General features: G+C 35.1%; 1 protein-coding gene and 1 long non-coding RNA gene across 2 annotated transcripts in view; one reads left to right on the top strand and one right to left on the bottom strand.

Annotated features, from left to right (window-relative positions):
- LOC136034449 (uncharacterized) overlaps window positions 1-14457 on the top strand; it is a 67751-nt gene that overhangs the window by 16394 nt on the left and 36900 nt on the right. The gene's annotated exons all lie outside the window — the stretch shown is intronic.
- Window positions 1034-14457, bottom strand: part of LOC136034447 (probable cytochrome P450 12a4, mitochondrial) — a 58597-nt gene continuing 45173 nt past the window's right edge. The window contains exons 7-8 of the mRNA XM_065715629.1: window positions 12579-12785; window positions 1034-1196 (exon numbers count right to left, since the gene is read on the bottom strand). Of these exons, the coding sequence (XP_065571701.1) occupies window positions 1089-1196; window positions 12579-12785 (315 nt within the window). The 3' untranslated portion in view covers window positions 1034-1088. The remainder of the gene's footprint in view (window positions 1197-12578; window positions 12786-14457) is intronic.

The following is a 14457-nucleotide window of genomic DNA, read 5'->3' as shown; positions in this document are numbered from 1 at the left end:
TTTGAACTTATTTCAGGGAAGATTGCAAAAGTAAGACAAAGAGTACATATTACGTACCCCACTAGAATACGCCGTATGCAACAACTCAAGAAATTGTCAATAAAGGGGCTCCCAAATGTAGGTATGTTGAAAAAAAGATTTTCTTAAAGGCGATATCAGCTGAGGCTCGTTTTTTTAGAATCTGAGAAGTTCCTTTATGTATTGTATCATTCTAATCGTAAAATGACCTACTTTTTATACTGAGTTTTATAAGGATGTACGCGTATTTTTACTCATTTTTTGGCAGATAACCCAAAAAAAAATAAACAAAAAAATAATTTTAGCATTGATCTTTTTTTTTTCAAATCAGGCAAATTTTCTCAGGCTCGTAGCCTTTAAAGTGTACCCATAAAATTAATGAAACTTATGTCTTTGGAACGAGCATAATAAGTCGGTTTCTTTGCTTCTTATTTTTGCCTGCCTTTTCGTAAGCTGAAATGTAAGCTGGTATAAGCTGTAGTATGCTAATTCAAATAAAAATATAATAACACAGTCGTAAACTGGAACATTAAAATTATTACTTATATAGTGGCAAAACAACGTTTAGGTTCAAATATTGTCTTTTAACTAAATTTATTGCTAAAATATTGAAAGAAACCAATAGGATTAGCGTCATATTAACTGTGTGATTTTTTTTTATCAATAGCAATTTTTAGGAACCTTAAAATTTTTAATTTCTATTTGAATGAGGCTTCTCTCAATATTCAAGGAACTCTGGGTATACAAGATGAACCCTTGAAAAAAAAAAGACAAAACCAAATACATCAATACACATCCGTGATCTTTCTTCTGGCAAAAAAAAAATACAATATTCGACATTTCTTTAAATAGGAGCTTAAATTAAAAACATTTTAAATGTTTTAAAGCTGCATGGATCATGGTTACAAATGAAGTTCTGCACAAATTTCCATTATCAAGTGTAATAAAATGATCAACAGTGATTTCAGAATCTCGCAAGTTCTAATGTACAAGTCGTATACATTAATCCAAAACATTGACAAATTCTATTTTTATTTTCTATTTTGACTTGTTTCATTTACAAAATCAAACTACAAATCAATAAACTTGAAGTTTAAGGGTTTATCAGGTATGTTGACACCTCGGGTAACACAGTCTAGTTCACCACAGTGCCATTCTATCTTCATCTGCTGAAGAACCTGGAAAGAAAAAGATCTGATAAGAAAAGCAACGGAAAACGTAAACTAATTTATATGTGAAAGAAAAGGAAAATACTACTACTACTAATACTATTGCTAGCTCACTGTAGCACCAAACCACCTGAAAAACACTGCTGCACAAACTCCTCCTCCATCCAAATCTATTCAATGCCTCCCTCTTTACACCCTCCCAGGAAGTTCCCATTAGCTCAGCCTGAGAGACATTTTGATATGCCATTAGGGATATTTTAAGCAAAATGGCTTTGAAAATGTTTATAGGATGCAATTAGGGAAGAGAGGGCATTAGTGACGGGACTAGTTACCCTTCGAGTACTTTGAACTCTTAAAAAGAGAGCTAGAGTATTCAAATTCTAACCAATGAACCCCTAAGAAGTTTATTAGACTGCCTCTTCCATAAAAACTTATATGCTCTCGGGGCATAATTTACGGCCCTTGCTCAAGGGTTTCGGTGGTCTTTGTCCACCCCTGAATTTTGTATCTGACCTTTCGTCTATTTCGAACAAATTTGTTATATAAAAATTCTGATTGAATGCAGTTGGGGAAAAGAGGGTGAGGGTAGTTATGATCAATCACTTGACTCTTAAAAAAAACTAGAACTTCCGATTTACAGGTGAATGAGCCCCTCCAAAGTTGAAGTTCACACCCTTTTCATATGAAGTGTCTCTTCAATTTGTGACACACAATTTGTGACACTGACATTGACATTTGTGACATAGACATTTGTTTTCCCTTGGTAGAAAATTTATTTTTCCTTTCTCCATGCAATGCAACTGAGATTTCTAGTACTATTCCTTAACTTCCAAGCAGCTGTTCAGTTGATGGTTATTTTCTGAGTGATAATATCCTTAAAAAAATAATCAGTTCGTTTCTAACCCCATCTCACACGTAACTAACCTCTCTCTCTTTTGCATAAAAAAGGTGATTAATCTATATTTCCAAGCTATAGACCTGTTTCCCTTCTTCCCGTCATCTCCAAGGCTGTTGAAAAAGTAGTGTATCGTAGACTCTCTTCATTTGTATTTATTACTAAATCAACTACAGGAAATTCTCTCATAACTAACTATCAGTATGGTTTTCGTCCCTCTTTCTCTATCTTGTATGTATTTTCAAATGCAACAGATTTTGTGCGCGTTAGTCCAGATAAGGGTTTGTGTGTTTTGGGTCTATTTCTTGACTTTTCAAAAATCATTGATTTGGTTGACCACTCTGTTCTTTTGTCTAAGCTATCCTTATTTGGAGTGCAAGGAGTCCCACTAAAATGGTTAACGTCTTATCTGTCAGAGAGATCTCAGTATGTTTCAATTAATGACACTCCTCTATTTTGCCTATATTGAAAAGTGTCCCAGAGAGCTCTTTGCTTGGATCATTTGTGCTTGGACATAGAAACTGCTACCAAACCTATAGGGGGTGTACTAGAGCTTGAGATATGTGAACAAGATTTTTCTAAAGTCAGAAACGATTGAATAGATTTTGCGAAAGAAAGAGACATGTCAACTGGAATTTTTAACGGTTTTGCCAAAGTTTGACACAAAGAATAGGAATTTTCACAGGCTTAGATACTATTACCAGGCTCACAGAAGGTAGGAATGATATTTATTAGTTAAATATGTTTAAGTTTATTTAAATATTTATTAATTATATTTATTAAACTATGTAATATGATACTATTATATCCCAAGATTCAACCATTTTTACAAAGAAAGTTTATATTTTCAATTGTAGCGTGTACTTTTCCCTTTTTTTTAGTTTTAAAAGTTTTTTAGTCAGAAGAAAAACAATAAGAATTTTATTGAAGTTTATAAAACCAATTTTTGTTTCTACAGTTTTCTACCTCATACATTTTTTGTCAGAAGAAATGCTATTAGGACTTTGTTTAAGGCTAGGCAGTCAATTTTAATTTATAAGTTTTTCTTAATTTATACGGTTATTTTTTGTCAGAAAAAAATGCCAAGAAAATTTTATTTAAGCTTATACGGTCAATTTCAGTTTAACTTCTAAGCTTAAATCTCTAAATCTTAAATCAAAGCTCTTTAATCAGTTGTTTCTTGGCACAGTGGAAGAGTATTTTAAAAGATCATAGGATTTGAATGTTGAACATGAAGTTCTCCTATAAAAGTTCTAGTGTAAGCAAAAATCTCTTACAATGCTAGCTATAAGGCTTTTTTAGTGATTGTATTTTCCTAGTTTATTTGCAAATTATTCATACTGTATTTTAAATTTTTTCAGTGAATTTCTTGATGAAAGTAGCAGTTTTGGTCTTGGGTGGACCCTTAGAGCCCGGGGCAACTGTAGTGAGATATATCAAAGGATCATATAAGATTTACATGTTAGGAAAACTCATTTAAGCTTTGTAGGAGGTCGTTAGAAAAGAAATTAAAATTTCTGGTCCCTTTTTACGAGTCAAAAGTGACCGAGGGACCTAAAGAGAACCTAGCCCTCAGGGCAAAGGTTCTGAACTGGTCAATTCGTTGTTTACATATAGTAATAGTTATTAAGAAAGAAATGTATGTTTGACCTTTATCTACCCAAAATTCTTAGGGTATTCCGACTCTCCTTTCAAGGACTGTTAAGGGAGTTTTGAGCTAACTTAAAACATAGTATGTTTATTTGACTTTTCAAAAGGGTTTAACTCAGGAACGACTGATAGATTAATTTGGAACTTTCAGGATATAATAAGGGTGATTATCAATTGACCAAAAAAGTAATATTTGCAAGCTAATAAAATTACTTCTATTACACCTAGCACAGCTTCTACTGCCACCGTAACTGCTACTACTACTATTGCTGAAACTACTGTTTCTGTAGCGATTAATAAAAAGGCTGAGGATTTTGAAATAACCATAAGTGGAAACGTTAAGGGGAAATTAGAACTAAATCAAAAGCAACTATAAGCTTACAGATTGCTAATACTGGCCTATCAGCATTTTTTTAGAACGACTTATAGTATCAATAGGAAATTTCTGGAGCATCATGAATTGGATGTTCAACTGACCAAAAGGTAGCCTGCACCTGGTACTACTGCTGTTATAATTTTTAATAGCAATGACAATGCACAATTAATGTTATGCTCATAAAACCAAAATTTTGAAAGAATATTGGGAAGAGGGGAATTTGAACTAAATCAAGTATCATTGTGTACATGCAGATTGTCACTCGTGTTTCAAAATAGGTTTGGGCGCTAAGTTCAAAATTACAGAGAATACTTAAAGGGGAAAATCAATTAACAAAAAGGTAATATGTATCCGCCACTAAGGGCGTTACTGAAACTTCTAATTTTACTAATACTGCTTCTACTACTACTGTTCATAAACTACCCCAAGTACTACTATAATCGGAGTAAGACTGGGAGTATTGACATAAACGGCTTATTGTGTCAAGGTGAAATTTTTTGGGACATCATAAGGGAGATATTCGACTTATAAAAACGTGGTGCTAGGGTTATTGCTATTGTAATTCCGAAACTAATTCTACAGGGGCTTCTCCTACTACCACCACGACTAATGTGATACTAGTACCATTAAGGCTATATCTAGGTAGGTACTAAAATAAAAGAAAAAGTTTGTTTACATGAAAGTAAAGAGCAATATTGAAACTTAAAACGAACAGAAATTATTATGTATATGAGGGGACTCAACCCCTTGTCAATATCTTTCTCTTTACACTAAAGACGAAATTTAGTTCCAGTTCTTTAAGAATGATCCCTAAATCACAAAGACTGTTTAATTAGAATGAATAGCTCTATTGAGAGTACTAAAAATATTCTAGCGTAAAGAGTAGGTTTTGACGAAGGAGCAAACCCCCTTATGTATGTGTGATAATTTCTGTTCGTTTTAAGTTTTAGTGTTGCTCCTTACTTTCAGTTGAAATTTTTTTTTTTTTGTTGAATTTCTTATCGTTTTTTGAATTATATTGGGGAAACCAGTGCCCCCTTTGTGGAAAATTCTCTTCCTCCAAAAAAAATTCCTCCATGGAAAGATCATCCCCTGTAAACCCCTCCCCCCGAACTACTCCTCATCACCAGAGAAAATCTCCCTGAAAACGTCTATTAACTTCCTAATAGCCAACACTATATGCAAACACTGGGCAAAGTTCGTAACTTGTACCCCTTTCTTAGAGGTCTGCTCGGGATTCAGTCGCCCTCAGAGACATAGTTATTGGAATTTCCTACTATGCCGAACAAGGTGGCTATCTCAAAATTTCTATCTGGTAGTTCTGGGAAAAAATAGCGTCAGAGGAGGCTAGTTGCCCTCCAATTTTTTTTGTCACTTAAAAAGGGCATTAGAAGTTTTGATTTCCGTTCGAATGAGTCCTTTTGTGATATTTTAGGACCACTGGGTCGATCCGATCACTCTGGGGAAAAAATGAACACTAATCCGTGATCTTTTTCCTTGCAAAAAATACAAAATTTCACACTTTTGCTGAAAGGAGGTTGAAACCTCTATAGTAGGGTTTTCTGATATGCTGAATCTGATGGTGTGATTTTCGTTAAGATTCTATGACCTTTATGGTGTTTTCTCTTTTTTTAGAATAGAAGCCAAATTTTTTCAGCCTCGTAGCATTTGATGGATAAAACTAAACTTGATGAAACTTATAGACCTAGTATCAACATTAAAATCCGATTATTTTGATAAATCTATTCGTATCAATATTCCGCTTTTTAGATTTTCAGTTACTATTAAGCCAGGTCACTCCTTATTTAAATTTCGTTACCTCGAACTAATTGAAAGTTTGACTTAAGATTAAGGAAAAGTTTTAACTATATCCAAAGGCACTACATGTCTGCGGATTGTAAAAAGACTTAATTTTAAATATTGATTTTTGTGTTCAGTTAGACCTCTCAGAAAATGTAAAGATTAAAATTAATGTATAAAATGTCTATGTATGCACGCTACTACTGAAAGTTCCACCACTACGATATTTACTAGCTCTACTGATACTCTTACTTTAACTTTAAATATCACTTCTATAGCAAATAATAATAAGGCTACGAGCAGGGATGAGGGGAACATTCAACTGACCGAAGGCTAAAATATTTATACTACTGCTGCAACCGTACTAGTACTATTACTGTTAATATTACTACTAGTACTAATAGTTCTAATAATAATAATCGAACTATTATTACAACTGTGCTTAAGGGTGTGAAGGTTAAATTGTCATGGAGGTTTTACGAGGGAAGGTTAACGGATTCACAAAACGGCGTCCGTATGCAAGTTTTCAAAAGGGCATATCACCAGTATCTTAGGAACAGTTTTGAGACCGTTATCAACGTCAGTCACAAATTATAGAGATTATTTTGGTGGATATTAAAAAAAACTCAAATACAATAAATTTATTATAATACAATTTCTACTTCTACTACTGCTGCGTCTATTACTATCAATACTGCTATTATAGCTTAGGCTACTACTACTGCTGCTACTATTACTACTTGCACTGCTACTTTTGCTAAAAGCAAGATCTAAGAGCTCACATGGCACTTGTGACGAGGCCAGAAGAGCCAAGAGCTCATAGGTATGAGCTCTAACAAGTTTCTAAGAATCAATAGATTGATTTAAAAGGAAAATCAGAGGCTTAATGCCGGTCGAGATTTAAAATAAGAGCTCTGAGTCACGATGTCCTTCTAAATATCAAGATTCATTAAGATGCGATCACCCACTCGTAAGTTATAAATACCTCAATTTTTCTAATTTTTCCTCTCCCTTTGCCCCCCAGATGGTCAAATCTGGGAAAACGACTCTATCAAGTCAATTTGTGCAGCTCCCTGACACGCCTACCAATTTTCATCGTCCTAGCACGTCCAGAAGCGCCAAACTCGCCAAAGCACTGAACCCCTCCCCCAACTCCCCCAAAGAGAGCGAATCCAGTACGGTTATGTCAATCACGTATCTACGACATTTGCTTATTCTATCCACCAAGCTTCATCCCGATTCCTCCACTCTAAGCGTTTTCCAAGATTTCCCGCTTCCCCTCCAACTCCCCCAATGTCAACAGATCTGGTCAGGATTTGAAATAAGAGCTCTGAGACATGAATTCCTTCTAAATATCAAATTTCATTAAGATCCGGTCACTCGTTCTGAAGTTAAAAATACCTCAATTTTTCTAAATTTTCCAAATTAACACCTCAAGCTCCTCCACAGAGAACGGATTCGTTCCAATTGTGTCAATCACGTATCTAGAACTTGTTCTTATTCTTCCCATCAGGTTTCCAGACCTATCGACTCTAAGCATTTTTCAAGATTTCTGTTTCCCTCCTCCAACCACCTATGTCCCCGGATCAAAAACGAGTCGAAATTGGAGCATCTGAGACATAAGATCCTTCTATATATCAAGTATCATTAAGATCCGATCACCTATTCTTAAGATACAAATACCCCAGTTTTTACATTTTCCAAGAATTCCTGTTTCCCCTCCAACTCCCCCTAATGTCACAGGATCTGGTCAGAATTTAAAATAAAGCTTTAAAGCCCAAGATCCTTCTAAATATAAAATTTCATTAATATCTGATCACCCGTTCGTAAGTTACAAATACCTGATTTTTCCGAATTACCCCCCGCCCCAACTCCACCAAAGAGAGCGGATCCAGTCCGGTTATGTCAGTCACGTATCTTAGACTTGTTTTATTCTTCCCATCCAGTTTCATCCTGATCTCTCCGCCTTAAGTATTTTCTAAAATTTCCGGTCCCCGGTTAGTTAGTCCTTCGTAAGTTAAAACTACGTCATTTTTTCTAATTTTTTAATTAGCCCCCCCCCCAATTCCCCCAAATAGAGCGGATCCGTTCCAATTATGTCAATCACGTATCAAAGACTTTTGCTTATTTTTCCCATCAAGTTTCATCCCGATCCCTCCACTCTAAGCGTTTTTCATGACTTTAGGTTTCCCCGCAAAACTCCCCACAATATCACCAGATCAGGTCGGGATTTGAAATAAGAGCTTTGAGACACGATATCCTTCTAAATATCAAATTTCATTGAGATCCGATCACCCGTTCGTAAGTTAAAAATACCTTATTTTTTCTAATTTTTAGAATTACCCCCCCCCCAAACACCCCAAAGAGAGCGAATCCGTTCCGGTTATGTGAATCATGTATCTAGGATTTGGTCCTTATTTCCCCCACCAAGTTTCATCCCGATCCCTCCACTCTAAGTGTTTTCCAAGATTTTAAATCCCCCTCCTAACCCCCCCCCCCCTAATGTCACCAGATCTGGTCTGGATTTAAAATAAAAGCTCTGAGACACGATATCCTTCCAAAAATCAAATTTCATTTAGATCTGACCAACCGTTCATATCTTAAAAATACTTCATTACTTTTATTTTTTCCGAATTAACCGGCCCCCACTCTCCCCCAGATGGTCAAATCGGAAAAAGACTATTTGTAAATTAATCTGGTTTGGTTCCTGATACGCCTGCCAAATTTCATCGTCCTAGCTTACCCGGAAGTGCCTAAAGTAGCAAAACCGGGACCGACAGACAGCCCGACGGAATTTGCGATTGTTATATGTCGCTTGGTTAATACCAAGTGCCATAAAAAACTAAGACTATTAAGATGAATATATATGGAAATATTTAAATTGTATTGAAATAAATCGAAGCACTGTGCCCAGAGAGATTGTCAAGAGGCTTTGTTAGCCCTGCTTCGGGGTTATGTTCATACGGCTATTAATGTAACTAGTGCTACTACTGTTCTTGCTGCTTCTCAAGCTAAGAGTATTAAGTGAAGATACCAAGGAATGTTAAGCTGGATATTAAACCAAATTGAAACGAACTGTGATAACGTATCATTAAGAGTTACCAAGCAATATCTGTACAACGGCTTACATTATTAAGTTTAACCTTTCAATGTAAAATGTGGCAGATTTTGAACTAGCCAGAAGACATTATTTATACAATTGAGCTTCTATGTTACTTTTGGTAATGACATCGAGGGCCTTAAAAAGAGACTTTTGGGAACACTTAAGGGGAGTTTCAATAAAAAATGACTGTATGGATGTAAGTTTTCAAAAGGCCATATGAGCAATTTAACCAGTGGCTTTGCTCTATCCTAGCTAATAATATCATTGAAACTTTTAATGGTGCTAATTTGATAGGAAATGAAAAGTAATAGTACCTGTTATAAAAGCTATAAGTGACGAGGTGGTAAGGAGCCCTCCTCGGTAGGATATAATTTTCCAAACAATTCCAGTCAAAATTTTGAGAAAACCATTTTGCTCAGCATAGTTCAAAATTCCAGTAGCTATGTCTCTAGGGATATTAGGTGGGTCTATCCACTAGCTTATACAATTTACCCATTATGTTTTAAAACTACATATTCCTTAAAAAATAAATCAAAAGGCACTATCTGCATACTGGTTGCCAAAAAAAAGATGTAAGGAGCGTTCTAAAAGTGACTGAGCGGTCCCTGAGAGTGTCTTAGGGCCAGTAATATTCCTACATTGTTGTATAAGTTGGAAAGTTGTATCACGAAGGTTTGGCTGGCATAAACATGAACGGGTGGATTTAATGCATAATTTTCAACAAAAATTATCTTGAAATTGTCTTAGGAATGATGAAATGGTTTGCTAGAGTGTGCCAGAGGGCCAGCCATAGCGTTGCAAGGTTACGTGAACTGACTTGGAGCATCAAGGAGCATTGAGTTGCGTAAACATCAATTAATGGTTTTATTGCACGATTTTTAACAGAAAATTTCTGGGAAATGTCTTGTATGAAGGCCTGCTAGATGGTGGTAGAGGTTCAGTAATAGTTTGGCATGGTAGTGTGAATGGACAAGGTGTAGAGGATTGGCTTGCAAAAACATGAACAAATGGATTTAATGCATGATTTTTAACCTAAAATATATGAAAAATGTCTTAGGAATAACAATATGTATCACAGGGGTGCCATGGTCCAGCCAGATGTTTTCACGGTGGCATGAATTGCTTTGAGTAACACGATCTACAGCTTAAATTTATCGCGGGAGATGTTAAAAGAATTTTCGGGTGGAGGAGGACTGAAATCTAACACCTGGTAAAAAAAAGGGATATTTTCGCTTCGAGCTCTCAGAAATAACTCTTAGTATGGTTTAAACTTATCTCTAACAAAACATACCCCTGCAATTTATTGCTAGGGATCCCCTGACGGAATAAGAATCTAGGGGCCCCGTTGGAATTGATTACCAGGGCTCCGTTGGAATTATATTTGGCAGCTGTGGGTTGCGGTGAAATTGGATGCAAGGGCCCCCCTTGGAATTGGTTGTTAGGGCCTCGATGGAATGGGATGCGGGGGGGCTCCCGCTGGAATTGCTCGCTAGGGTCTGGTTGGAATTGGATCCTAGGGTGTCTATGAAAATTGATTCTAGGGTTTCCTAGTTGTTAAGCTAGGGGCCAGTTGGAATTGCTCGCTAATTGGTCCCCTGGTGAGACTAAATTTTAGGGCCCCCCGTTGGAATTGTTTCGTAGGTTTCCAACCTTTTTTTAATTCAAGGTTCCTTTTTGCTTATGTTTTACCCTTTGTAACATTTTTTTATGTTTTTTTTGTTGTTGAGTTTTAATTACTTCTTCAGTGATTTCATGAGTCATAACGTTTTTATTTATAGAATTGTATAGAATTTGTGTATCCAATACAAAGCCTTTACTTTTTAGATTTCTTGTTTTAGGATGAATTTTGGAAATAATATAAGCGTGAAGTTCTTTTTAGTGAAGAAGAAAGGAAAGAGTTTTGTACCTATATAAAGGTGTACCACAATCAAGCCATAAATATATTTTCGCTTTTATTTTATAGCAAATTCAAGCTCCAATACAGTAAAAGATACTATTATTCAAAAACTATGTTATGAACAAGCCCCAATATTGTATGGTAACACTCGCTATAAGTTTACTTAAAATTTAGATGACTACAAAATGTAAGTAATTTTTTGTAATCGATTTTACCCTCTGTATGTCAATTATTGCAGCCATATGGGAACACACAATCCATTTAATGATTTTATTAAGCGAGACAGTTAATTCACTGATCGGGAAACATCTTATCGTGTAGATTGAAAAAAAGTCTTGCCTGAGAAAAAAGTCTTGCAAAGAAATGGAATCTCTAAAAGAAAAAGCCTTGATAGAAAAAATGCCGTAGCAGTACGTTATATCTCACGTGTTTATCCTCATGATTTACAAGCGGGGATCCCCCACGGGCCCCTGAAGAAACAGGTCACTCTAGAATGCTTCTTCCTTAACATAAGCAAACATTCCCTATTAAGTAAAAACCATACAAATCCTGAAAACACATTGAAGAAATGTCTTAAAAACATCTTGTATAATATTGAAACGTCTTGAAAAACGCTTTGAAGAGATATGTCTTAAAAAATGTCCAGAAATGTATTAAAAATGTTTTCAAGAAAATGTTTTAATAAAATTTACTTGCTTAACTAAGTTGACTCCAAACGTCCTAATACTTAACAATGAAAAAATTATGATGTAACAACCAAACCCTATTGCATAACAATCAAGGTAAAACCTCCCTATTACGTAGCATGCACCTGTATCCTGTAAAACATACCCTGTTACGTAGGTGTACAACAAACGTGTGCTCTAACAGTGCATCAGCCCCTGGTGTGCTTAATAGCGTCTGGAGGCACTAGTAGCTCCAATAGTTTACCCCCTCTGGCTCTCTTAAAAAGCATCCTGCCTCCCACTACTGTCATCCAGTCTCTTGAAAAATAAAACTTCTATTTTTTTTTATTTTCTAAACCCAATCAACCTCAGCACTGTGTGTTGAAAGGACCCTCCACCTAAAAATCAACTCCTTTCAATATATACATAAAGAATACCCCATCTCTAGGGCTGTTCAACTAGTGAAATACTGAAACACCACTTAAAAAAACTTTCAACATAGCAACAAAAATACAAAAAGAAATTATAAAAAGAATCAATACGAGATGAAAACTATATCAACCTAATATTGATCTTTCATAATAATCGATGATTAACAGAAAATCTTGCCACGCAAGAGGATTAAAACATTTTTCATCACCATTCTTTTACTTTGTGTTAGTAGTCCGTTTACTATAAAGTATCATCCTTATTAAGCGGCTACTACCAGGTAATCTGAAGGTGTCAATATTTATTTAAGAGTGGAAGAGAGTCTTGTAAATTAGAGAGTATTATCTAATAAAACAAATCAAATAAATGAAAAATTATCAAAGAAACTGGAAAAATAATCTTAAAATTTTCTCAGGGGGAGCATCAAAACTTTATTTGGGTTGTCTACCGAATATAACCCTGCGTATGCATATAGTAGCTGATAGTTTATGTGGAAGTTTCACGGTAAGCGTTGATTTAAGCTAGTTAATAATAACTGGGAACTAATCCTAAGAAATGTGGAAAAATATCAATTACCTTGACAGTAAGAAGCCACATTTCTTGTTCAGCAATTCGGCGGCCAATACACATTCTTGGCCCGAAGCCAAAAGGTAAAGTGACATATGGATTTGTTTTAACCTCTAAATCATCTCCTTTCAGCCACCGTTCTGGCAAAAATTTGTCTGCTTCCTTGTAATAGCATTCAAGAGTAGACATGTATTGGTTCGGCATAGTGATCATGCACTAAAAAAAGGAATTTTCATCAGAATCACATTGAAACGATGCACTTCGACACTTCTTAATATTCATAGATTCAGATAGGGAGCGAATTACAAATAGACAAATTAAATTTGTGATTGAAACTAAATGAGCAAAAAGTTTTCTCCTACTGTAAATAATTGTAAAAATCACCACAATATATTTCTGAAATATCTACAAAGATCCAGAAAACTCAGTTAGCTTGAGTATTGTAAGAGAACTAAAACTGCATTTAAAAATTTATTGACATTTGGGCCGATTAAAGACTATCCAGAGCGTTTAGCCAGTGTGCTAAAAGCTTTTTGCTCCTCCTCCTATTTTGTTACTTCAGTTTGTTTGTTCAGTTAAGCAATGGTTTTGTTGAATTCTAAAATTCCAGGGAAAAACTTCTAGTCATTTTATTTGAACAATGTGTTGTGGAGTCTTTGAAGAAATAATATTTATTTGTGTAACGTTTCTACTCCGATTTTTACCTCCATCAAAAAACTTAAAAAAAAACTACAATTTCAGTTTAAGAATTATGATGAAGCTGGAAACATGCTGGGTTAACAGTGTCTCTAACCTGAAGTAGACTGACTCTATATTTTATTTTTTATTAAAAAAAATACCATCAGCTTCAATATCAACCAATAGAGATCATGCATAGTGGGCAGAGGCGCAATGTGGGCCAACTCTCGGGGTAGGCGTGGGGCATTTGACAGAACTTAAGACTTTTATTATGAATCTAACTTAATTTCAAAGATTACAATGATTAATAGCAAATAGCGTAATTACCCCAAGGGTCGTCAGGTAATTACGCTCTTTGGCTAATAGGCGTGCAGTTAGTTCAAATCATTTGACCAGAATGGATTATGTTGGACATAATGGGTAGTTATGGCCGGAAAAGGGCCCTTTCTGGTGGAAGCTTGGGCCCACCTGGAAAATCTGGGGTGGGCATTTGTCCACCTCTGACCCCCCCCCCCCCCCGAATGGCGACTCTGATAGTGGGTCCTTTATTAACCGCTTGTTAAGATCCTGCTTATAAGTAACACAAGTTCAGTAGACAAATAGATAAATAAGGGAAATTGCAGCTCTAAACGGAAAATAGATCTTGTGATAATATTCCTTAATTTTATTTTGGAATTCATTCCTTATTGTGTGTTAAAAAAACGCGTAAAGTAGTATCTAGGAAATTAGACTTAACAGCACCCAGACTTAAGTCTTGCTTAAGTTATGTAAACGTTCCTTGAAGATGGAGTGATCTGGTATACACAATCAAATTCAAATTATATGAGAACTCTATAATACAGATTTCAATCCCAAATACAAAATGAAGATTTTCAAATTTTTCTTGGCGAATTTTCTCATTGATTTCCTAGTGATTTTTCTTAGTTTTTTGTAATACGGTTTATAATAACACAACTTATTATCATTTTAGATATTATTTACATTTATAGTTTTTTTTCAAAATTTTTAGACTTAAACTCAAACCAACTTAAATAGCAAAAAAAAACCTGCAAAAATAGATAAATTTAGTAGACAAATAGATAAATGAAGGAAATCACAGGACTAGACAGGAAATAGATCTTATGCTAATGTTCCTTAATATTATCTTAGAATAAATTCCTTATTGTGTGTTCGAAAAAAAAACGCATAAAGTGTATATAGGAAATTAGAT

This window comes from Artemia franciscana, chromosome 13 (genome assembly GCF_032884065.1).
Source record: "Artemia franciscana chromosome 13, ASM3288406v1, whole genome shotgun sequence".
Classification (NCBI taxonomy): Eukaryota; Metazoa; Arthropoda; class Branchiopoda; order Anostraca; family Artemiidae; genus Artemia; species Artemia franciscana.
Note: the sequence above shows the minus strand (reverse complement) of the source record. Positions and strands in the feature narration are given on the sequence as shown.